Source organism: Patella vulgata, chromosome 5, assembly GCF_932274485.2.
Source record: "Patella vulgata chromosome 5, xgPatVulg1.2, whole genome shotgun sequence".
NCBI classification, from domain to species: Eukaryota; Metazoa; Mollusca; class Gastropoda; family Patellidae; genus Patella; species Patella vulgata.
Window position 1 is genome coordinate 25,303,088 of NC_065883.2, and position 26,925 is coordinate 25,330,012.

General features: G+C 34.0%; 1 protein-coding gene across 2 annotated transcripts; it reads left to right on the top strand.

Moving 5' to 3' along the window:
• The first annotated feature begins 2,814 nt into the window (after positions 1-2,814).
• LOC126821007 (nuclear receptor subfamily 2 group C member 1) lies at positions 2,815-25,691 on the top strand. Of its 2 annotated transcripts, none has more exons than XM_050549246.2 (10): positions 2,815-2,854; positions 6,417-7,772; positions 8,985-9,129; positions 10,664-10,767; positions 11,508-11,655; positions 12,223-12,578; positions 13,343-13,469; positions 16,553-16,828; positions 19,065-19,145; positions 21,491-25,691. In XM_050549246.2, exons 2-10 carry the CDS (start codon positions 6,513-6,515, stop codon positions 21,649-21,651), a joined length of 2,658 nt encoding a protein of 885 aa, XP_050405203.2. In that variant the 5' UTR covers positions 2,815-2,854; positions 6,417-6,512; the 3' UTR covers positions 21,652-25,691. The 2 variants fall into 2 exon arrangements, with proteins under 2 accessions (XP_050405203.2, XP_050405204.2); XM_050549247.2 differs by lacking the exon at positions 2,815-2,854 and adding an exon at positions 3,048-4,016.
• The last annotated feature ends 1,234 nt before the right edge of the window (positions 25,692-26,925 follow it).

The window sequence follows — 26,925 nt, forward strand, 5'->3', positions numbered from 1 at the left end:
AATTTCGTATTAAGACACGTATTTTGACATTAAACACTCGCCCCACCCCCACCACTATCTTTAATTCAGCCAGTGAAGGCTACCAAACTTGTATCAATTTTAATTTAAAACGTATATATTCATTCCGCCGAAAATATAATAAATACATTTCAAGAGAGGATTAACTTTACTTTTCAGTACCGATCTACGGAATTTTAGATTAAGCCCCGCATTTTAATTTCTAATCCCCCCCCCCCCCACACACACACACCTTTTCTTTCACTTTTCAAGGCAAGTAAATATGAATGTGCCAGAAAATTATTTATATATTTAGAAAGAAAGAGCAGTGACCGTGCTTTCTAATGATATGTAGCATGCTATCTGGAATTTCGTATTAAGACCCGTATTTTAACTTTAAATACCCCCCCCCCCCCCATCATTTAATAGATTTTTGTTCTGTTCGTCTTTGATCACCTCTCAAGGCAAGTAAATATGAATGTGCCAGAAAATTATTTATATATTTAGAAAGAGCTGTGACCGTGCTTTCTACTGATATGTAGCATGATATCTGGAATTTCGTATTAAGACCCGTATTTTTACTTTAGATACCCTCCCCCCCCCCCCGCCGCCATCATTTAATAGATTTTTGTACCGTTCGTCTTTGGTCACCTCCAAATTTGATAGCTTGTCAAGGTAAGTAAATATAAATATGCCAGAAAATTATTTATATATTTGAAAAAAGCAATGAACGTGCTTTCTACTGATATGTAGCATATCAGGAATTTCGTATTAAGTCCCATATTTTTACTTTAAATACCCCCCCCCCCCCATCATTTAATAGATTTTTGTACCGTTCGTCTTTGGTCACCTCTCAAGGCAAGTAAATATGAATGTACCAGAAAATTATTTATATATTTAGAAAGAGCTGTGACCGTGCTTTCTACTGATATATAGCATGATATCTGGAATTTCGTATTAAGACCCGTATTCTTACTTTAAATACCCCCCCCCCCCCGCCATCATTTAATAGATTATTGTACCGTTCGTCTTTGATCACCTCTAAAGGCAAGTAAATATGAATGTGCCAGAAAAACATTTATATATCTTAGAAGAGCAGGGACCGTGCTTTCTACTGATATGTAGCATGATATCTGGAATTTCGTATTAAGACCCGTATTTTAACTTTAAATACCCCCCCCCCATCATTTAATAGATTTTTGTACCGTTCGTCTTTGATCACCTCTCAAGGCTAGTAAATATGAATGTGCCAGAAAATTATTTTTATATTTGAAAAGGGCAGGGACAGTGCTTTCTACTGATATATAGCATGATATCTGGAATTTCGTATTAAGACCCATATTTTAACTCTAAATACCCCCCCCCCCCCCATCATTTAATAGATTTTTGTACCGTTCGTCTTTGATCTCCTCTCAAGGCAAGTAAATATGAATGTGCCAGAATATTATTTATATATTTGGAAAGAGCAGTGAACGTTCTTTCTACTGATATGTAGCATGATATCTGGAATTTCGTATTAAGACCCGTATTTTTACTTTAAATAACACCCCCCCCCCCCCGTTCGTCTTTGGTCACCTCTCAAGGCAAGTTAATATGATTGTGCCAGATAATATTTTATATATTTGAAAAGGGCAGGGACAGTGATTTCTACTCATATGTAGCATGGTATCTGGAATTTCGTATTAAGACCCGTATTTTAACTTTAAATACCCCCCCCCCATCATTTAATAGAAGCTATCAAATTTGGATAATACTGAACTCTAATAGGTAATTACTGATGGGGTGGGGGTATTCAATGTCTAATTACGGTTCTTAATACGAACGGTACAAAAATCTATTAAATGATGGGTGGGGGGGGGGTATTTAAAGTAAAAATACGGGTCTTAATACGAAATTCCAGATATCATGCTACATATCAGTAGAAAGCACGTTCACTACTCTTTTTAAATATGTAAATAATTTTCTGGCACATTTATATTTACTTGCCTTGAAAAGTGAAAGAAAAGGTGGGGGGGGGGTATTTGAAATTAAAATGCGGGGCTTAATCTAAAATTCCGTAGATCTATACTGAAAAGTAAAGTTAATCCTCTCTTGAAATGTATTTATTATATTTTCGGCGGAATGCATATACGTTTTAAATTAAAATTGATACAAGTTTGGTAGCCTTCACTGGCTGAATTAAAGATAGTGGTGGGGAGGGGCGAGTGTTTAATGTCAAAATACGTGTTTTAATGCGAAATTCCAGTTATTGTGTCATATATCACCGGAAAGAAGGTTTCTATGGCTCTTTAAATCTACTTGTTATTTTCTGGCACATTCATGATTACATACTTTAGAAGAGATAAAAGCAATTTTATTTTGAGCAAAGAAATGGGTTACTAAAAATAGACTACTTTCAATTCATTTTATTTATCGAAGGCTCGGATTAGCCCATACCGAGCACGTGATTTCACTGAAGTCATGGTCATCCAGCGAATTTGTAAGTGACGGCCAGCTTGATTCGCAGTTAGTGACGGGTGAGTATTCTTAGTGAAGGATGAGAAAGTGACGGCTGATTTGATCTCGGCCATCGTCTTCTAGATCTATTGACATATGGTTCTTTTTATAGGTAACAAAATTTTGTTTAAGAAATAATTTTTGAAATCAATTAAGGGTTTAGATCAATGACGTATTGGTTTAGATATAAATGAGTGGTTTAGATCAATCAGATTTTCCACCGTGTACAAATCCGGATGTTTATTACTTCTTCGGATTTTCTATCAACATAGCTTTTAATTGGATATAAAGTAACTAAAGGGAAACTACTCTAATGGATGTACACAATAAGACCGGAAGTGAAGTATATCGAAGACGAAAAGTAATTTTGTTTTTTTTCTGCGGCAAAAGTTTAATTTATTCATTGATTTATATAAATATATGATGTGTCAGGTCAATATTATATTAATTTTTTTTCAAAATGAATGTAAAGCAAACGTTTAACAGTTTAGTTGGCTTGTTTTATTACAGTATAAGTGGCACACTGATCCGCAGTGAATATTTGCTTGGCCGCGACAATCACTGATCAGGATGACATTGATGCGGCTTAATGAGCTAGAAATATTAACTTTTTTCCTGCGACAAATTAAATTCTAAAACATTTTTTGTATATATTGGAAAAATAAATAAAGGCGTTTGACGTATTTGTAGGTAAAAATTATTTCCGATTTAGTGTAAATGGGTATTAAATTGACTAAAATGCAGCATTCTCTCCGAAGCAGTTATGTCTTATGTAAACAATGCACGCGCCATTCAGCCAATGATTCACACCGCGTGCTGTGACAGCACGTGTTAAGGCAGTCATCTATGACAGAGATATTAATTCTCTGTGAAACAGATTGTATAAGTGGAAGCTGAAATGACTTGAACGAAAATATCTCGAAGATACGAGAACGTAGGACCTAGTACCAAAAAAAATGACGTGTTTGTTTTTGGGAGCAGGTCTTTTCATCACAAAACCGTTTCACAAATTTACATGTATTGTGTCATCACACTAATATAGGGTTGTTTCTAGATAACAAATCTTACCTCTCAACCCTCCGTGTTTCGAGATAAGATATGATGCCATTAACTCCAGTGTAGCACATGCGGGAGCGATTCGCACCCGGCATTTGTAAACAAAATTGACAATATTTTTAATCAAAACAACAATTGATTATTGTTATTTATAATATTTCTGCCACATCCAACTTCAATTTAGCATATAATCCTACCTGAAACAGTGAAACAGGTGCAAATCGTTGTTTTTAAAATCGAGGCGTTAAGCCGTTACTAAGACCGCCATCTTTTTAAACGATACGCCCTCATCATGAAGGCGAGGCTAAATATAAGGCTTTTATAACAGCCAATCAAAAGGGCAATCTAAAGCATTTTAACTATGAATGGATTTCAATGGCGGTTAATGTCAGACAAAAACAACGCTTCATTAATTTAAACGCAAATATTTGGAGTTAGGCGACAGTTGTACCACTACATTGGCCTCTGTAAGTTTAATTAATCATAATAGCATAAACTCATCTTATTTTAAAGATGTAACATGCAGTAATAAAGAAATTGAGTTTGCCACTTGGAACTAAAAAGCATCCAATCGTAGCTAAAAACAAACACATCAGTATATCTCAACGTTTTTAGCTACATTCTCGTAGCTAGGTTGTTTCATCCCATAAATTTAAAAAGGAGTAGGCCTAGATCTATATGAATTTAGAATATTTTATTTTTCATGGAGAAAAAACAATTACAGCAATCTTAACTGTACATAACAGATATTTATTCACTCTTTTTCCGAAGTGTCCATACAAATTGCTCGGTAATTAGAAAATAACACTGTAGAAGTAGAGCACTGAAAGGAATCTGTACTATAATAGTGCAACTCAATTTGCATTTGTATTTATGCATTGAATTTCAACTACGATAAAAATTATTTGTTTCCTAATTATTTTATTTATTCTAATCCCCCTTCAAAATAGGCCTAATATTTAAAAGAAACTGGGTTTGATTTTATCCTTTTGAGCGATTTGATTCTGCTAGTTCCACATCAATTGAATGGGGTTAAATTGGGTCATTCCAAGTCTATTCTGTCACTGTCAAGGTCGGCAACTTTTTTTTTTTACTTTTGTTTGTGCAGACATAAACTATATTCCCTTAATAATACTTTGTGCAGATATCAATTGAATTTTTTGGACATTGACATGGCTTTTGGACGAAAAATTAAAGCTATATCGAAAAGAAACTATGTAAGGGACTAAATGAAAACGAGTTTGCATTTGATTCTGAAAATAAACGCGTAATTCACGCTGTGTGCAAGGTGTGCTGAAAGCACTATAAAAGAATATAGACCTCGTACAAAGGTAAATTTCGGAGGATTCGCGCAGATTGCATATATGAGAATCCTCTTAGATTCTCGCAAAAATTTCTGGTCCTGCAACACATTTTGACATTTTGATAACTTTTCTACAGATTATTTAATTTATTTTCATTATATTACGAAATCCCATAAATCTACTTTGTTATTTTCGGAACAATAGGTACATGTAAGCGAAATAATTTGATTGCTTTTCTATACATGTACATCATTTATTCACAATAACATATTAAATTTTCCATTATGCTACTGTGACTGGTATTGGTTGTAACCATGTATGACATATTGAAATTAACTTAAATTAGCGGAAATTAAAACACAGATAGTTATGATAGAGTCTAGATAAAACCCTTTTAAACTTAATTAGATATCAAATCTCAGTTTCTAGTATTTATAATATGGTCCGAATGAGCCAGATGGTGGTCCGAATCAGTTGTATGGTGGTCCAAATGAGCCTTGAATGTGGTCCAAATAAGCTTTGAGGCCGAATAAGCTTTGTTTCACCCAAAACAGCTTAAATTACCAGTACCCAAAACAACCTGTATTTTCAAGTATTTATATATCATTATTGGCATTATACATAATACTAAAACTTAGGCCAGTGGCTATGTATTATTTCCACTTCCACATCAACTGCCTTGTAACCCCAGAGCTATATAATCTCCACCAATAACGAAATGATAAGCTTACTTATCATGTGATCATGTGCTGTTTTGTATTAAATCCTTTTGGCCATGTAATTATAATGCTAGTCATGGTGGTGGTTTATTGTCAGTTTTTATGGGAGATAGATAATTATGGTTTTAGTTTAGGAAAATGTTTATCCTGTGTTAAAGATTCATCATGTAAGAAATAAAGAGCTATAATATTTCAAAAATAGATGATGAAAATTAAATATATAGTGAAAATTTCAGTCAAATTTCTTCATTCTGAGCAAAGTTATTAGTTTTTGAAGTTTTAACAAAATGTACATGTATCTAGCAACGATATACATGTACTTGACAAACGAGTCTGATTATCTATTTGATCTTTAATCATTTAAATGGCTGCTGTATTCTAATCTACTTGAGAACACCAGAATATCTTTTTTGTATGGATGCGACCTTAGAAATTGTCTGAAAGGTGCAGGATTCGCACTGGTTAGCTATACAGAATGTCTCAGGTTCACTCCCAGTGTTGGCTGAGACATTTTGCGTGATTTTCCAGCATGGTTTTCCATGTCGATGGTGCAGGAGGAGAGAGGGCCTGGCAAGGAACAGTGTTTACATATAGTTGTTTGTATGGGATGTAAAACCAAGATCCCATGCAAGTAAGAGAATCCTTGACAGTTGGAATTTGATTAAGAAGAGTCGATCTTAGTGCCGCTGTTCAGGCAAAATTCCACCCATATGCCTGTCTTCATTAGCCCAGTCAGTGCAGAAATGTAAGACATTAAACCTGATTTTATTTTATTTGCACCTATGTGAAACTTGTATGTACATGTCTGGTTGTTAATTCAAATTGTATCAATTTTATTTTTTAGAAAATACAGAAAGTCAGACTCATGTACGGTGTAAAAGCTTCATTCATTTGTATATCTATAGAAATGTAAGAACTGAGACGAACACTACAAGAAGATATGAGTCATGGCTCCAACAGTCCTACTTTACCATTGGATCTGTCAAAAACCAATTCAAGATCATATATTGATAGTACCGTAGCTTCCATATATGGAAGTTCTCATGGTTCATTTAGGAATAATTCAGTTCTTCAAGACCATGTTGTACAGACCAATACAAATATTTTTCAGTATCCTAATTTTTACTATCAGGACTCTGATTCTTTCATTATTTCAAGTCCAATTCCAGACAGAAAATCTGAATTGAATTACCAGGCTGACACATTCACATGGATACTTAATCAACCTAGTCCTGATCCTGATACAGAGAAGACACCTTATTACCCGGATAACCAGGATTTAATTTGTTCACCAATACCTACATCTAAAGATAATAGCATTAAATTTGATCCTTATTATTCTCCCGAAACTCCATCTTCAAATGATGTTGAGCAGAAACAGGTCACATATCCAAACAGTAATTTTGTAGAACAAAATGTTCCAAAAACCCATGATTATGATCATGCTGAACAATATAATCCTGCTATACCTAAAATTGGTGCCGCCATTACAGTTGCAGATGGATGCAGACAAAATACAGATTTTTTTTGTCTTCAAAGTAAACAGTGTAAAAGAATAGATACCATTACTTCGGTCATTGATGAAAATGAGTGGGATAAAACATCAAATGTGTTTGATATTAATATGAAATTAGGCGGTTGTGACACAAAACCCCTTTCACCTACCTATAGCACTACAGAAAGTTCTGACAGAAGTTCGTGTAGTGCTGGAAGTTCAGGACTAAAAGACTTATTGCTCTTGCCTACATCATACACAGAACTTTCCATATTTCAGAAAAAGTACTTTCCAACCAACGACTATGCTGAGAACACTCATCTTAATAGACGAATTAATAACAAATTAGCAACATCCACAAGTGTTTCTGCTCCCCTAAAACCCTATAATTCTCCTGCCAAGACTGTTGATTCCCCTCCTAACGCTGTTGATTCCCCTTCTAAAGCTGTTAATTCTCCTCCCAAAGCTGTTAATTCGACCTGTTGTGTAAAAACTGACGAAAATATTAAAGTGGAGAAATTTGACGTTAATGAATCTGTTCTTTCATCAGACTGTGTGTCATTTCCAACCGAGGAAGTTAAACCTGATATCAAATTCCATCCGAATTCTTTGATTAAATTTGAAAAGAATTCAACTGTATGTGAAGTATGTGATGATAAAGCAGCAGGATTTTACTGTGGTGCCTTTATTTGTGAAGCTTGCAAGGTATGATATACTAAGTGATATAGTGCTTGCAGCGATCGGATTCAGTCGCTTAACACAAACGCTGTTAAAAGCTGCTTCCCCTTACCACTTTGTTAACTTGATGGCAACACAGAGCAAAGCTGAACTTACATGTACCCTCTTCCATAAGTGACCACTTGTGCATAAATTTGTCTGTCATTTATATGCCCACATTTTCATGTGGACATACATTATGTATATTGTCATCATCCCTGTCTGTCTGTGGGTCCGTGTGTCTGTTTACATTTGGTCTGTGGACATATACAGATCACAATTTTTATCCGTTTTTGATGAAACTTTTGTATATATATATCCCAAAGATCTTGGTTCCTTTCAATCTTGGCATGTATCAGACTTTTAGCTTGTGGTCCCTCTTGATGTCACAATTTGTAGAATATATCACCATTACACCCTAATGACGTTTGAGTTCGAATTTCGTGAATATTGGACCAAAACTTCCCAATAAAATGGCCGCTCCTTGTATGCAAATAGTGTAAAAGTATGTAATACCAAGGTTGTGTTAAATTTTCCTTGATTGTAAGAAAAATCACATTTTTAACTTGTGAAGCCTCCAGACGTCACAATTTTAATCTGATTTTGATGAAGCTTAAAACATATGTTTATATCCCAAAGATCTTGGTTCCTTTTGATATTGATGCCTGTCAGGCTGCAACAACATCATGGATTATGGCCCCTGATTGTGTGCAAAAAAATAAATGTGCGATTAAATAATATGTGTCACTGTTAGCTTGTTTAAGCTTGTTCTCTGTCCACTTCTAGCAAAATGTGAGCATATCTTGCATGGTGACTGCTTGTTTAATTGAACGTTTAAGTATTATTTTAAGCTTCATTGTAGGCTTTTGATATAGGCCCTCTTGACAGCAGTAGGTCATGTTATTTTCTCTTTTGAATGAAACTGGTCATATTGAAAATAAAATCAGATTTACTTTACCTTGGTCAATAGGCATAAAGATATTATGTGTAAATGTTTTAAAATTTTAAAATCAGGTTGCTATAGCATTAAAAGCAAATTTCTGGTTATCATTGACTACAAACTTACAGCAAAGAGAATCCTTGGTGTCTGGCAAATCAGTAGATTAAACCAGGGTTTTAACTTCAAATATTTGTCAACAGTGTCCTTTAATTTTTGAATTTCAAACTTGAAAAACTTAGATGTTTTTTTTTTATTTTCAGAAATTTTTCTTGCGAGCGGCTAAATTACAAAGAGTGTCTTACATGTGCCTCAAGGAAAGGAACTGTAAAATTACGAAGGAAAATAGAGTACAGTGTCAGTATTGTAGATATATGAAGTGCGTCTCTCTTAAAATGTTTTGTCCTGGTAAGTGTTCTTTGATTAGCTTAAAGTTTGAATGACTATAACTTAACCCTTTTACAGGGGTAATGACATTGATGTCGTTTTCTAACACAAGCGCTTTATGGGGATAGCAACATTAATGTCATTTTACCATAAGTCGCCAAAGGAACAATGTATACCAATTCTATTTTTATTGACTAATGGGTGAAAGAAATACATGATCTAATTTATAATGGTAACTCTTATATTATTTTGATTTAAAGGCAGATATTACCATTACTAAGCAATAACATAAACAGATGGCCAGGAACGTCCTCGATCTAATGACTTTGAACAATGTTGTTGACTTGTTAAATATTTCTTATGAAGAAAACTGTTCATCTGATGGTGGCAGTGACATATTAATGAACTTTTTGAATATGTGTCAGATTCCTGTGAATTATTTAATCCAGAAAGAGAATGAGATGTAATCAAGCGAAGATTCACGACAATAAATTTTAAAGACAGTGACACAATATGCTCACTCGCAGATCAAATTGATAATAATGCTACAGAAGACCTGTATTTCCCACCTCAAACTTTTAACTTGTTATTGTTTATTTTGTTTTACTGCAATTAATAAATTTTCAGAAAACACAGTGTTTTTATCTTGGTTGGTAATTTTCACTTGCGTCACACTTTTATTTACCTGTTTAAAATGGTTCCAATTACAAAGTTTATGCATTTGCAGGTATTGTGGTATATAAACATATATCTCATTAGGTTTCGTGATTTTTGGTAGCATAGTTGCAAAGATATAACAGTTTTAGATTTGATCTCGGCTTCAAATTTATTCCCTAACATTAATTTACCGACAGTGGCTCAGCCTGCAGTTAGGGAAAATTGCCTCCTAAAAGGTTTAATGGGTCGTTTTGGACCAAACTTAGGATAGAAACTTTAAATTGTCTAACTCTGTATTCTGACATGTTGTGGCTTTAATAAAGTCCAAAGGAGTAAAACCTCTTTGAATTAGGTCAGAATAAAGTATTGAATTCTGATTAGTGATGGAACAATTTCCATACTGTTAACTTTTGTTTCAAAACAAAAATGATTTTAGCACTGTAGAATCTCTTGTAAACTACAGTAAGTATCGTGAACGTTAGATCTCTAAAAGGGAAACAGTCTGAAAATGATTCAGTTCCATTCAGTATTTACAAAGATATATGATAATCTGATAAATTGAAAATTCCATCAATCTACATGTATGCTGCTCCCCATAGAACGTAACCAATATTATTGTTGTTTTAAATCTGACTGACTCCAAGCCGGAAAATTTTCGAGCATTGATATTTTGACATTGTTTTCTTAATTAAATGTTAGATAATCGATCTGAATATTAGCATGCATTAAGTTGTGAGAAATTTCATATTTTCCAAAAAATGCAAAAGGCCCATCGTTACTTTAATTTTATCCTAAAAAAAATAATTACCTGTGGAGGTTTGAATCTGTGTCCTTCTTAATCACAAGGTATAGTTGACATGAATTACTGTGTAATAGTGTGTAATTCAACTATTTACAGGTGACAATCCAGATAAAACAGAAAAATCGAATTTGCCTTGTCAAGTATGCAGTGCTGCTTCTTCTGGTTTTCATTTTGGTGCCATTACATGTGAAGGTTGTAAGGTAGATATATTAATATTACCAGATGAACGTCTTGATATTATCAATGTTGTATACAACCTAAAGGAGAAGCAACTTGATCTAGCATTAACTACTGTTTATTGTTTCTTTCTCTGTGTCCTTCTCTTTCCTCCGACTACTGCACACAAATTAATTATTGAAATAAAATTCTGCTATGGTTTGTGACAAGTGGACGTTTAATCACATTTCTCTCTGTTTATTACTAATTACTATTACTAAATGCCATTGGTATTAATAACATGCTTTACTCCAGTTTCCCAAGATATGCAGAGCAGATGTACAAAACAAACCTTCAACCCCTCATTTACTAATAACATTTAAATTCTGCACATTTACAGTAGAAAATACTACCTTTTGTGTCCTACTTCTAATCATTCCTGGAATTTGAGACATTGGTTGTACCAGACATAATGTCAGGCACCTCTGAACTGATACCTGCCATTGTAAACTTTGTCAGATATGTATTATTAATAATAATATCCTTAAAAACACTGAAAATAGATAGATCTGTACAGGACCAAATGACAGGCACCAAATGGATTGTTCTTGACAAAACCTAAAGTTTTGTCTGAAATTGTCTGTGATAGGTGTCTCATTTTCAGACGTGCTTATAATTTTGTCAGGTTTTTTTTCTATGCTGGATATATTTATATTAAAACAAGCGAGTAAAGTACAGTTGTGTTTTCCACTTATTTTAAAACTTGAAGATGTGTTATTTTCAGGGATTTTTTCGTCGAATGGCTAGAGAAAGAATCTCAAATGCCTATATATGTTCAAGGCAAAGAAAGTGTAGAGTAACCAAGGCGACAAGAAATAGTTGTAAAGCTTGCCGCTATCAAAGGTGTATTGAAGCTGGCATGTCTGTAACATGTAAGTCGTATTATTACAACAGAAAAATATGTGTCAGATAATGACTCATTGAGGACTAGTATTGCCACAAACTTGAAAGTTTTTGGGTCGAAAATGTCAGGAACAGAGCACAGAGTTCATTTGTAGTTAACATATTGGGAGAGAGATGTTCCTGGTCGAGAGAAACTTGCTTGATCTAATTGAATATCGTGAAACTTCAAATAAGATTAATTCAGTATTAGCAGCAAACCGAAGAGTTAATTTCTGGTTAATGTGTTTGGAAGAGAGGGATGTTCCTGGTTGAGATAATCTGGATCTAATGTATTTTTAATTGAATGTGGCAAAACTTCAAATAAAATTAGTTTACATCTTTCCTTGCAGTTAACTAAATTAGATCTTTGATGATATTCCAAGTCCAAGGTTGATCTTCCAAAAACATCTGAGATACTCGAGTTGAAAGATTGACTGTAAAACCGTCCTGTATGGGTTTAGGGAAAATTGGGGTCCTGTTTTTACTTCAGATTAATGTGTGCTTTACATTGCTACAATAATAAACTCTTCTTTTTTTTTACATTGGACTAATTTAAGGTTGCCGAATTGGCAGGCAGCCTAATGCTGTAAAACATGCTCTATCAATAGCCATAAAAGATCAAAGTTTTCAGACTTCTTCAGCAGATAGTTATCCATCTGCATCTACTTCGGAAGAAACTAACACAGAGGTCAGGTCTGATGAAAACATAGTGGTTCCTGATTCAACTTCTGAATCAAGTAAGAAAGCCATATCAACTACAGATCTGCTGTCTGATGGTTACTCAGTACAACAAAGTCCCCCTAGGGAAATCTCCTTAAGTCCATCTCAAATCAAATGTATAGAAGCTGACTGCTACATTATTATTGATGAAATAAAAATGGCAGCTAAACATTTACTACCTATTATTACACATGTGAGTATAAATGGAAAGATCTTTTGCTAAATTTAAATTCTCACTATTTTATGAGTCCTTTAATTCATATTTTCCTATGCTATAATTTAAATCTTTGATTATTTATATGCCCTCATGTGGTTGTATATTGCCATGCCCCCACCCCCCTGTCTTTCATCTAGAGTTATTGCACCTGTTTCACTTTTGTTGAACCTTGTGAATGCTCTAACGACAAAAATTATCATCCGATATGTATGAGATTTATATGCATCATTTGAATTATTGAAAGGAAGAATCCTATTGAATTTCATCAATTCCCGTCAATTACTTCTAGAGTTATGGCCCTTATTTTACTTTGTTGAATCTTGTGAATGTTTGAATCACAGAACTTATCTTCCAGTCTCTATGAAATTTATATGCATTATTTGAATTAGTAAAACAAAAAAAACTGTCAAATTTAAACAATTTCTGTAGATTACTTCCAGAGTTAAGACCCTTGTTTCAGTTTATAGAACTTTGTAAACCTTCAAACGACAAAAACTGTAATCTGATCTGTGTCAAATTTTGTTGTAAATGCCCCCAATTACCTACAAAAAAATAGATATGCAACAACCCTTGTGGACCGGTCGGACGATCAATGACACCAAATTATTCTGGTTTGCAATAAATTATTAAAATTTTAATTATTTTGCACTAAAGTTTGTTTGTAATAAATGATCTTCAGTATGACCTACATGTAGAAAAAGGTAAATTCAACCTAATTCAGGAATCTATTATTTTTTCAGAGAAAAGGTCCTTCAAGTACTGAAGTGAGAGATATATTTAAAGACCATAAAACAACATGGAATTTCCTGATGTCATATTTCGAATTTGATTCAAACTGTGTGATCAGATTCTCAAAAAAGATTCCTGGTAAGTTTATAAATATACATGTATAAGTTAGTTTAAAAACATTATTTTTTTTAAGCGCGACAAGTGTTCTAGCGACAAAGATAGGCCAGATACGTAGAAGCTAGGTTTTATTTTAAAAAAATGTTTGACCCACCTTTACAGTCACCTGGTTTAATCATAGCTGTTATTTTTAGTTTAAAGATACATTAGTTAAGAATTTAATAAAGAGTTGGTCATTCTTGCTATAATAATTCAAAAATGGATGATAAAAAAAGAAAATATTGAAAATTTCATTCAAATTACTTCAATCTCAGCCAAGTTATCATTGTTTGTAGTTTTGACAAGATGTGTGCACAGTGGTAACCAAAGCACTGGTATAATCGGGACTAAGCCTCCCTGTCCAATTTTTAAATTAAATTTTTAAATGGCGAACCGTTTTAATCTAGTTAAAATCTCGAGTATCCGATGACATCGAGAGTCGATTATGGTCTTGTTTTGTTAATAAATGTCTAATTAATAGTTTATATAACATTTCATGCCTAAAGAAAGACCTGCAATAGCTAGGCAGATTTAGCTCTTGCATAATGTATGTTTAACTGAACAGTATAACTTACACTAGGGACCGGGTATCATTCAGATTTGATGAAAAAAGGAAAGAAACTGAGCTTACCATCTATAATCTAATACACATATTCAGTTAATAGATTGCCATGCAGAAAGTGTTAAATACCATCAAGATTCATCAAAAACCGCCCAGTTTGAGTCACCTGTCTAACCTCATGGGTTTTCTCCGGGCCCTCCGGTTTCCACCCACTGCTAAAGACCCCTATTACACGCAAACAAATTATGGAAATAAAATTGAACCATATGTTAGTCCCGAAATGACCTAGTTTGTGTTGAGTGGACATTAAACCCCATCTCTCTCTCCCTCTCTTTCTCTCTTGTTTCAAATTCCTCTCAAAAACATTTTAATAGAAAGAAAACTACCCAATACTACGAGAATCTATTTTGATCTTGATCAGTCTTGTTTATCTCATGACTTGATTATGGCAGAGACCGTACAATATAAAAACATTTATATTTTCATAAAATTTCGTCATTTCTCATAAAACTATCATAAAATGGAAAAATATCATAAAAAAATATAAAATTTCACTATTTCTCATAAAATTATCATAAAACGAGACAAAAAGATTTTTCAAAATATAAAATAAACCATAAATCACTACTCCCAATAATAAATTTCTATAATAATACAAATCCAGGTGTGAATAGGAAAATCATCCAGGCATTTTATGTGTACGGTCCCTGTTAAGAGAGAATACATTTTCAGCTTGTAATTGCTGTTTCTCATTGTCTATTTACCATACATAACTAACCATCCATTGCTTTAGTCTTTCATGAAGACAAAACTGTGGAGCAAAAAAGAAAACAATGTAAATTGAGGAGTTCTAGTAAGAAATCTTCTTCGACTGCTGATGATGACATACGTCTGATCTTAAGTCGATTTGACTTTATTCAAATGCACTCAAGTCACAAGAACAGCCAACTGTAGTACTATAGGACTTCTTCTTCTTGTGTTTAGTTTCTGGTGATCTTTAACAAGACTACAGCATAAAATAGTTTCGCAACTTTATTTCTAAGTTGTAATGGCTTTGCAGGTTCCTCGTTCTCAATGATAATGGCTGCTAGGAATTTCCGGGTGAGCTCTGATCCAACTCGCTTCTACACCCTAATTTATACCCCATAATTTCTGACGGTCTAAGATAACCTTGACGTTAATTTCCATCCCATATAAGGAATAAAACTCTTTATTTCCCACCACTAATAGGAGACATTACCTATTTTTGGTCTACCAAGTTCCATGGGTCAATAAACAGCTAGAATTTGATGGATATTTTGACAATGATTATGATTTAACCAAAATATCACTGTTATTTATGTATAACTATATATTCTTGTTCATTAAGTATGTGAGACTTGACTCTATAGACAGAGTGAAGAAACAATTTTACAAATAACCCAAAATTGTCTCAATGACAAAAGTGCTACACAAGTGAGGGTCTTTCTCATTGTGTGGACGATTGGGATAGCGAGTAATGTGTATGGACAATATCAGTGAGTCTGAATGAACATACATATTGAACTCAAGTTTACTAAATGTCACTGTGCTCGATAATGATGGGGATCACGTGGCTAAGTGGGTAAGACGCTAGCTCGCTAGCCTGGAGGTCAGGTGTTCAATCCCTGCATTGGCCGAGAAAGTACATCCAGATTTTCTGGCGTGGTTCTCCCTTGTCAGTGATGCAGGACGGAGGGGCTGACAAGGAAAGCTGTCTAGTCGCTCGGATGGGACGAAAAACCGAGGTCCCGTGTACACATTGGCGTACAGGTAAAAGATCCCTTGGCAGTTGGAATTCGATATAAGAGTAGGCCGTAGTGCCGCTGTCCGGGCAAAATTTCCCTCATAGCACACTGTATGGCGTATGCCCGTCTTCATTAGCCCAGGTTAGGAGCAGAACAGTAGGACGTTAAACTCCATTTCATTTCATTTCGATAATGATGTGTGAACGATTGGGATTGCGAGTAATGTGTGTGGACAATATCAGTGAGTATGAATGAACGTACATATTGAACTCAAGTTTACTAAATGTCATTGTGCTGAATAATGATGTGAGGACGATTGGGATTGTGAGTAATGTGTGTGGACAATGTCAGTGAGTATGAATGAACATACATATTGACCTTGAGTTTACTAAATGTCATTGTGCTGAATAATGATGTGAGGACGATTGGGATTGTGAGTAATGTGTGTTGACAATGTCAGTGAGTATGAATGAACATACATATTGACCTTGAGTTTACTAAATGTCCTTGTGCTTGATAACGATAACAGGATGCTTGTCGAAACGTTCTGCTTTTAGAATAAAACCAGTGATTGATATCCCATGTGTTCTTTTTAATGTGTTCTTCAATCTCTAAATGCCACATAAAGGTTATTGTCGGGTTTCTTGACAGATCTGTTTAAATTTGCAGAGGCTAGTCATAAGGAAAAACCGAATTAAAAAACCTTAGCTAACAGCTTAATGATTTCTTTTTTTCAGGATTCCGAACCTTCAGTATGAAGACACAAGTTTCGATGATCCAGTTATCATGCTATCCTATTGTTTTACTACTAGTAGCAACCAAAGATCATGATTGGTCCTCAAAATTCAACTTTTTAAACATTCTGCCGGAAGAACACCAGCAACTTCTGTCATTTTTCCCGCCTTTAGAAACGGTTGATCAACATCTTCTTCATATTGGAACGATAGTGAATTCGTTAAGTCTTGATTATACAGAAGTCTGTCTCATGACAGCTTTATTACTGACTGATGAAGGTATTGACATTTGTGTTTTATATTTTATCATTTTTTTCCTCTAGACACACAATTGTGTACAGTGCTGTTCTAATCTGACGGTAACTTAATCAAACTAGCTTGAAAACGTTGAGAGAATACTCTTCGAAATGTCGCCTAAATAAATCAGTAGCTGTTTTCCATAATTATGTTTATAGTTTATTAATCAAACTAATTTTTTTATTTATCTAAGTGATTTTTTGTCCTTATTATAAATAAGTTTGTCCATCTGTCTGTCTATGTTACACTTTTGGGGATAGGATAACTCTTCTTCTAACTGAACTAGAATATTCAAACTTGGTGTAGTTGTTAATTGAGTGAATGCCTTCATTAAGTTTGTTGATGAATATTTTCTGCACAATTATTGAGGTAGAATGTTAAAACCTGGTGTGGTTGCTCATTTTGCAAATTTTTTGACTGCGTTGAGTTATGAGCATTTTCTGCTAATTAGTCAAGACTTTGGGACACAGACCTGTAATTGAGCTGAAATGTTCACACTAGGTGTAGTTGTTCATTAGGTGAATGTCTTGACTGAGTTCAGTGATGAGCATTTCTGCTTTGAACCAGCATTCTAGAGATGTATTAGGTGTCCAGAAAGCCTGTAAAAGTGATTTCAGATCAGATTTCTTGATGGCATAAAAAAGGGCTGTACTAAATATAGCACAAACACTGAAAAGTACCGATAAAAACAATGAAAAATACTGAAAAAACTTTTTGACACTAATTACCGAAAAAAATCTGAAAACCCTAAATACTGAAAAATCACTAAATACAAGTACTGAAAAAAACACACTACCAGTAATTACCAACAAAAAAAAAACCCATGGGTCATGAGTTAGTCCAGGCCATACATAAAATTTGTATGGAAGTCCAGGTCATGCATGAAAATGGTGGACACTCTAGGTGGGCAATGGCTAATATCTGAAACTTTCACTGAGGGATTACAAGAGTTAAAGTTTCAAATGAAACTGGTAGTAATCTACTCACCCAGGAATGATCCATCATACATGTAGTTGAAACTTTCAACTTGAAAGTAAAGTCACCAATAAAGGCATAAGTCCACACGTAAAATAACCTGCCTTTCCCCAGGCTGGAAGTAGGTCTTCAATATACATTTGCACACGTGGAATGAAACCAACGTTTGCGCGTATTACAGTGAATGCAGTCCCGATCCCTTGTACAGTTTTTCTGCATGTAGGACGTGGTCTTATGTGTGACCTGACATGATCCATGACCAACCAAGAGTGTCCCACTATATTCCTGTGTGGCCTAGCAGACCCATTTCCTACCTAGAGTGTCCAATATTTTCATACGTGACCTAGAGTTTTCTACAATTTTTATGTGTAGACTAGGTTTTTTCGGTAATTAATGTTGTTTTTATACGCCCACATTTGAATTGTTGTCGCCCCCGTACGGCATCCACAATTGTAGACGCTCTAGAGGCTCAAGTTAATATCTGATTGACTTTAAATTTATACACAGTGTTTAAGGTCATGAGATGAAGAAGCCTATTGATTTTCAGCAATTTCAGATAATTACTGCCAGAGTTATGGCCCTTGATCACTTCAAAAAAATCTTGTGGACGTTCTAGATGCCAAGGTTATGACTCGATTGACTTCAGATTGATACACAGAGTTTAAGGTCTTGAGACGAGCCAGTATATTGATTTTCAATGAATTTTGATAACTTGAACAGCTAAATCCATGATATTAAATGTTTCGTATACTAAACGTTAGTATGGGGCAGAACTTTATAAAAACCAAACAAATTCTAATGGTCTTCTGATAATTACTTAATGAGTTTTTACTCTTAATCAGATTTTAGTGTATTATAAATGTTTCATTGCCAAAAAAAGTAAAAATATGTGCCAACTCTTGTTGACTGCCCTTACAATTAAGCTGCTATGGGCGTATGTTTCGTTGCCTGGTAACCTATCTCTTCAGTATTTAGTGATTTTTCGAATTTAGGACTATTCAGCTTTTTTCAGTAATTAGGTTCAAAAAAGGTTTTTTCAGTACTTTTCGGATTTTTTTCGGAATTTTTCTGATTATATTGGTATATAGTACAGCTGATAAAAAATCCTTGCCAGATTTGGTCAACATCCAAGTTTCCCTGCTTTAAACTGAGCTGTCTATTTTTTTTCTTTAGACAAAGTTGCTGTGTGGGGGGATATTTCCACGCTTTTCCTTTACATTTCTTTATGTTTCTTTTTGAATAGAAAATGTACCAGCTGAAGAAAGAGTTCAGATGGGCCAAATACAGGAAAAAATAACTGAGTGTTTGAGAATATATGAAGAAGGTTTGTTGTCACTTACAGGCACTAAATCTCTTTGAATTAAGTCATATTATAAAGGGGCTAAACCTCTAACTCAATATTATCCATGATATTGAAAATTAAAACTACAAATTAGAATTCAATATTAGTCTATTTCCATCAATATTGATGTTATTATCTTACCATCACATAAAATTCGATTAAATCAGTTTTAATTTGTGACCTAAATCAAAGAGGTTGTGTCATTTTAATTGAAATTGTCATTTTGTTAAACAAAAGTTATGTCCCTTTGTTCATAAAGATCCAACTGGTGAATAGTCTGATAGTCCTCTTGATATTGGGTAAGTTATGAATGTGTGCTGGTGTACTGGAACATACCAGTACTATCCAGTTACTACTTTTTTTACAGTTGATATTTAAAGGAGCTATACCTCTAAATCAGTATTTTCCTTAATATTCGAAATTAAATTCACAAATAAGAATTCAATATTGGTCCACTGACCATTTCAATCAATATTGATGCTGTTATCTTGCCATGAAAATATGGGATCCTTTCACATTTGTTTGTGGACACTCTACAGTCACAATTTTGATCTGATTTTGATGAAACTTAAAATATATGTTTATATCCAAAAGATCTTGGTTCTTTTCGATATTCATACATATCGCACTGCAACGGCCCGAATTATGGCCTAAGTTGTATCAAAAATCCCTTTTTTAGCTTGTTCTCTGTCTATCTCTTGCAAACTGTGGGCGTATTTTGCACAGCAACCGATTGTTAAAAATTAAATATAGCTCACTTTATATATAGTTCAAATCTTAACTATCATATTTATAATTAAATTATTTGTGATAACCTATACTTAAATTTATTAACCATGTTGAAAAACCGTACTACATCATGGAATCAACAACAAATCTAAACTTGTGCACCCCAACCCTTTTTGCCCCCGCCCCCTACCTTTCGAAGACAGCAGGGGACTATTAAAATCTGTCTGTCACACTTTTTGGCACACAATAACTCTCCTAATTGAACTAGAGTGTTCATTGGTGTGGGTGTTTATTAGGTAAATGCCTTGATGGAGTTCAAAGATGAGCATTTTCTGCCTAGGGTAAGCAGAGATAAGCAATTTGATTGGTTGATGCTTTGTGACACAATAACTTTGGTTCTAACTAGGTGAGAGGGATGAAACTTGGTGTATAGTTTCATTACATCAATACCTTGACTAAGTTCGATAATGAGCATTTTCAGCTCAGGGTAATCAGAACGATAAGCAATTTTATTGGTCGAGACTTTGGAGCTCGATAACATTTATTCTAATTGAGTGAGAGTGGTGAAACTTTGTGTATAATTTCATCACATCAATACCTTGACTAAGTTCGATAATGAGAATTTTCTGCTCTGGGTAAACAGAGCGATAAGCAATTTGATTGGGTGAGACTTTGGAGCTCAATAACTTTGATTCACATTGAGTGAGACTGGTGAAACTGCGTCTATAGTTTCATTACCTCAATCAATACCTTGACTAACTTCGGTGATGAATATTTTCTGCTTAGGGTTAGTATATAATTCAATCTGATTGGTCGAGACTTTGAAACACAGTAACTCTTCTTCTAATTGATGTAGAATGTAAGTGTTTATTAGGTGAATGCTTTATTAGGTGAATGCAATTCCCACTAAGGCCTAGCAGAGATAAGCAGTTTGATTTGTTGAGATAACTTAGGTTCAAGTTGGTTGAGAGTGATGTAACTCAGAGTATAGAATCATTATATCAATACCTTGACTAAGTTCGATGATAAGAAGTTAGACTAAGTAGAGATAAGCAATTTGATTGGTTAAGACCATGGAACACGATAATTTTGGGTCTAATTGGGTGAGAGCGATGAAACTCTTGAGTATAGATGCATTATATCAATACCTTGACTAAGTTCGATGATGAGAATTTTCTGCTTAAGCTAAGTAGAGATAAGCAATTTGATTGGTTAAGACTTTGGAACATAATAACTCTGCTTTTGTGAATGTCTTGACTGAGTTCAAGGATTAACATTTTACGCTAAAGCTAAGCAATTTCATTGGTCGATCCTTTGGGACAAGATAACTTTGATTCTGTTTGATGGAGAGTGATGAAACTTAGTGTATAGTTTCACTACCAGATACTTCAAAACTTTGACTGAGTTCGATCGTGAATATTTTCTGCTTAGACTAAGAATAGATAATCAGGTTTGATTGCTTGATATTTTTCAAAAAGATAAATGTGCAATTAATTAGTATGTCGTCATCTGTTTATTTTTGGATGTCGGCAGGGGACATCCAACTCACTGTTGGCTTGTTTACTTTGTTATACATTTATTATAATATTCTGTTACAGATTCGTATGATAATGGAGCTGTACGATATGGTGTTATATTGTTACGACTTGGTGAATTTTCTCTTGCAAGTCTGCAGTATGGGCAGACTTTGGTTGGACTAACAGCAATGTACCCAGATTTAGAATATCCTCAGATATTTCAAGAAATGTTGGTCATGTGAGAGATCTGTTATTATAGATTAGGTACCTTAAATAAACTGTAATACTTATGAATCCTCTTGGTTCAGGGGTATATATTCTTGCTAGTGATCCAAGAAAAAAAAGTACAGTTACGAAGAAAAATGTACCGCCTTAGAAATTGATAACTGGTTACCCATAAGATCAATGGTCTTTATTTTCCTCCTACCTATACCTATTTATTTTTTGTTGTGAAGTTGGGTGGCCAAATGGTTGAAAGTGTGGGCGTTGAATCATATGGTCTGCCATGCAGTGCATCATTTGTGGGGAATACACTTCCCGAAAATATCCAACAATATTATTTTGTGTCAGTGTTTAAATCCAAAGTGCAAACCTGTTTTTTTTAGACAATATCATTAACACTCCAAAGTGAGAACATTTTCTAGTGCATTCCCTAGTGTATTGAACAGTTGCGCGATACAAATATCATTACTATTATTATTATTATTATTGTGTCAAGTGGCATGGTTTCGATTCCCTGCTTTTATGCCTGAAGGTCCTGTATTCAATGTGTTGGCCAAGAAAGTTCATCAAGATTTTCAAGCCTGGCAAGACACAATGTATAGTTGTTTGGGTGGAACGAAAAAACCTAGGTCATGTGTACACATTGGCGTGCACGTAAAAGATCCCCTGGCAGTCAGATTTCAATGTAAGAGTAAGCGGTAGCGCTGCTGTCATATATGGAATGAACAATGATATTAGAATTGTGGATGGTTTCAAATGGCAGTTATATATATTTGACTCAAACATTTTAAACATACATTATGCCCGGTCTGCCTATTGCAGGTCTTTGTTTAGGCCTGAAATGTTATATAAACTATTAATTAGACATTTATTAACAAAACAAGTACATAATCAACTCTTGATGGCATCGGATACTTGAGATTTTAACTAGATTAATTTAATTTAAAAATGGGAAATCGAGGCCAAGTCTCGAATATACCTGTACCCTGGTTACCACAATGCACACATCTTGTCAAACTAAAAACAGTGATAATTTGGCACAGAATTAAATAATTTGAATGAAATTTTCAATATTTTCATTTTACATTATCTATTTTTGAGCTATTATAGAAAGAATGGTCAGCTCTTTATCTTAATTTTGCATAATGTATCTTTAATGTACATCTATATTGTTGTTACCACTGTCCATCCTTCCGTCTACAGAAAGCACTAGATTCAACAGTTATCCAATTTCAAATTTTCAATGATCTTGGATTGATATGAATTTGATTATAATTCTACCATTATCTCAGAGTTATCAGTCGTGAAAATATGTTGAAATTATTTCTTGACATATCTTAGGCATGTTTTTCTTGGAATTATTTTTTTCACACTTGAGCAGACGTTCATTGAGGCACAAGGCAATGAATGAAATCCTAAGAAATCCTCATTTTTCAATTGCATATCTGAAGACATTGAAAATTTGTGAATATGAAACTAGACAGAAATAATAACTCTTTGCCTTTCAAGTATATTAAGGGGAAATTATACCACTGTGATGAATCGTATCAAACTTTAAATTTTTCCCATTAAATGATACTGTATGTATACATTCAAACCAGTTCTAACATATTATCATTTACAAATAGCTATATTTGACCTGACTGTATAATGTTGGACCTGTATATTTTGTAAATATAAAGATAGGGATTCAAACTTTGATTCTTTCACACCAAACCTTGAAGCCTACAGTATTCTAGTGCTTTACCGACTGAGCGATATCCTCATCTATATAAAGGATGGTTCACTAAAGGGAAAAGGCAGACGACTGTGGGTGGGGATATTGCACAGTGGGTATAGAGCTAAACGGCTGTAGACTACACACGTTGATGCAGTAGGTCAGGAGTTTAAATCCCATCGATGGCAAACACAAAGTCTTTCTCTAAATTAAATTTCTATACTTTGATGTCATATCTCATTGTTTTTGTACATATATATATATATATATATATATATATATATATATATATAGAATACACTTTGTTATAGCCTTGTGGAGAAGGTATTGCTCTTTAATCTTGACAACCAGATAAGGTCGGTGACCTGGATTCATCATTTAGCTCTATAGGAATACCTTGCAAGCTACAAAATTGTGATTGTTTAATTTCTATTAGAAATATCAGTCCACAACTGGTTCCATCCCATTCAGTATTTACAAAGTTATGATAAATTGAAATTTCATTGATCTATGCTGCCTCAAGCGTAACAAGACACCCTCATCTTTTATTCCTAGCAGAGAAACTTGATTGGCCTAATTCAAATCCGATCGAATCCAATGATAAATAATCAATCTGAGTACATATTCAGCTTGTATTATTTTAGCGAAAAGGCAATGATGCATCAAGCCTTTAAAATTTCTACAAAAATAGGTTTTATGGTCAAAGCATGGACGACTAAGCTGCATCACCACTCACTAGAAGTAGGCAACCAGAGATATTTCAATCCAATAATCGTTTCTGGTTTTCAGAATTAAAAGCGCACCGTGCATTGACTAGGGCTATATAACGCAAGAATAATTTATTGAAAAGCGCCTTATGTTGAATAATGACATAGTCATCCCTGTGTGTTAAAGACGCATTTGTAGGCCTTATTTTTATTATCACAGGATAATATTTGGCTCAAATATCTCTTATTACAAGTTTTGTAATATAAGTAGTAAAATGTATATAGAATATTTATAATGTAAATAGCTCTTTTAATAATAACATATATTACCATTAAATTAATTGTTATATCTATAATAATTGTTATATGTTTTATATATTTTATTAATTGTTGATTTCCTAGTTATTTTATTGTATAGATGCTGGTGATAACCGTAAATTGTGATCAGTACAAAATACCTGTCGGCATAATTGTTAAATTTAAATGAAAGTTTGGGGTAGTTCTGCGTCATTGAAAAAGTAATTGGTAACCCCCCACCCTTGATTTTCCTGCTCAATTTGGCTGACTTAGCTGATATTCCAAATTTATTTCAGCTTGATTAGAGTTACTGTTCCTGGGATATGGTCCATTGAAAATTGGTCTAATTATGAATCCTTGTTGAATTGACCTTCTAGCAATTCCCATTTTAGCAATCTTGACAAATCAGTTTTTGAGCAATGGGCATTTGAATTAGCAAATAAACCAGATTGCAGCAAAATCAAAGGGGCATGGTTTAAGGCAGTTTAACCCATTGGGTGATTTGACAAGGAATGACCCTTTTATCCAAAATTACTACAACGCTTCTATCATCTTTTACTGTCAATGAAATCTTTATAAATCTATTTAATGACAATTAAACAAATGTTTAATATGATATATTTTGTGATATTTCTATTGTGATGATTGGACTTCAGTGTCTTTATATGTTTCCTTCAAAATCTTTTTATCTAGATAGTAACTTGACCAAACATCAGTGGAAATATACAAGTAATAATTGTTTACTACGGGTTTTATTCAAATATTAAAAGCTGGGGATCACAGAAGATTAATAACAGTGTAAGGATAACAAAGGGCTGCTAGTGGTAATGCCACCATCATGTTGTTTCGAATGAATGAAGTTGCAGACGAAAGCTGTGGACATGTTTGGCTGAATTATTTGACGTTGAATTCTGTCTTCGGCCGAATGGGTGGAAACACTAGGTGAATCCTTCGCCCAGTTCACCAGTTGATTGCATCACCTTTCACGTCACATGATTAAACATGGCCGAGACCATGTCTTCAAACAATCACGTAACTTCTCGAAATGAGTGGTGATTGGATAATGAATTCTACAATCGGGCGAATTCTTCGGCGAAGCAGACACATTAGGCAAATAATCAAACATGTTTGATTCGGGCGAATCATTCAGCTAGTGTGTGTCCACCGTTTTATACTGGAAGAAACCAAGCGTGCAAGCTATGAGGGAAGAGATGTGCAAAATACTTTGGGGTTTATACTTTGAGATTATATTTCATCTTGCCTTAATTCACTTCTTTTATATAAAATCTACATGTTGTAATGATTTATTTGTAGTAAATTAACAGTTATATGATGTTCATTCATAGTTGTTTTTTTTATAAACACACATGTAAGTTGTCATCAGGCTTCTCATTTCAAAAACCAGCCTGTCAGACATTTACACTGAAATTTGACCAAATTAAGACCGTGATTTAAAATAAATATTAGGTAAATTGACTGGCAACCAGTGGCAGGTCTACCATTTCTCATTTTCAGTGGCACCCGTCATAAAAATAAGTGTTGCTTTACCTCTGTCCTTCTGAAAGTCAACGATTCCTTGTGATAAGTATGGCACCACCTCAGAGCTACACTGTTACATAATCTGAACATATGTTGTTGTCCCCTTCATCCATTGTCTATCTACGATTTCTTGCGTAACTCTTTGCAGCAATTGTACGCTGGGTTTTAATAGGTATGACTATATTATATATACACACGTTTCGACAAGATTTCACTGGTCGTTATCAAGCATACAATTTGCAAACGAAATTCATTTAATAAATATAGACCTACAAGGAAACTCTATACAAAAGAAACAACATAATAATACAGATTACTTTCCGTAGTACTAGTAGTAGTACAGTAGTAGAATTGTTGGGCTTTTATAAGAAAACAAACTCAAAATATAATTGAAATAACAATAAAAAGACACAAAAATTATAAGTATTTGATTCTTAAAAATATTTAATAAAATACCAAGAATGTGAAAGGAAATTCATAAGTATTAGGTTTTTATGAAACATTTATTGTACGAATTAAACTGCACCGTAAAATAAAACTTTTTATAATGAAATCAATAGCGCAAACGTCATCGAGGGGTAGTCCAATATGGCGGACAGTGGCGTCACTGATCTGATGACGTTATCAGTCTATATTATTAGTATGTCCTATGGCTGACACTCGTCTCGAAATACCGCAATAATACTAATTTCTTGTTCTTTTAAAAATCTTCAAACATTAAAAGTATTTTTTGTTGTCGATATCCGAATAACATTTTCTTTCATAATTCATTAACTAGCAACTCGAGACTCAACATTTTAAATTTGCAGGTAAGCAAGAGACCGTCTATAATCTATTGAAAATATTTTGAAAAATGAACGCAAGCGCGTGACCAAATAACGACTTTTTAAAATGGGTGTAAAAATGTTTCCTAAATAGATCCGAAGAAAATCTCCAAATATTTGTGCTACAATATCGTTAAACACGTTCCTGTTACGTATTTATCGGGTGTTTATTGTCCATTTAACCATGCTTGAATTATCCATTAGAACAAC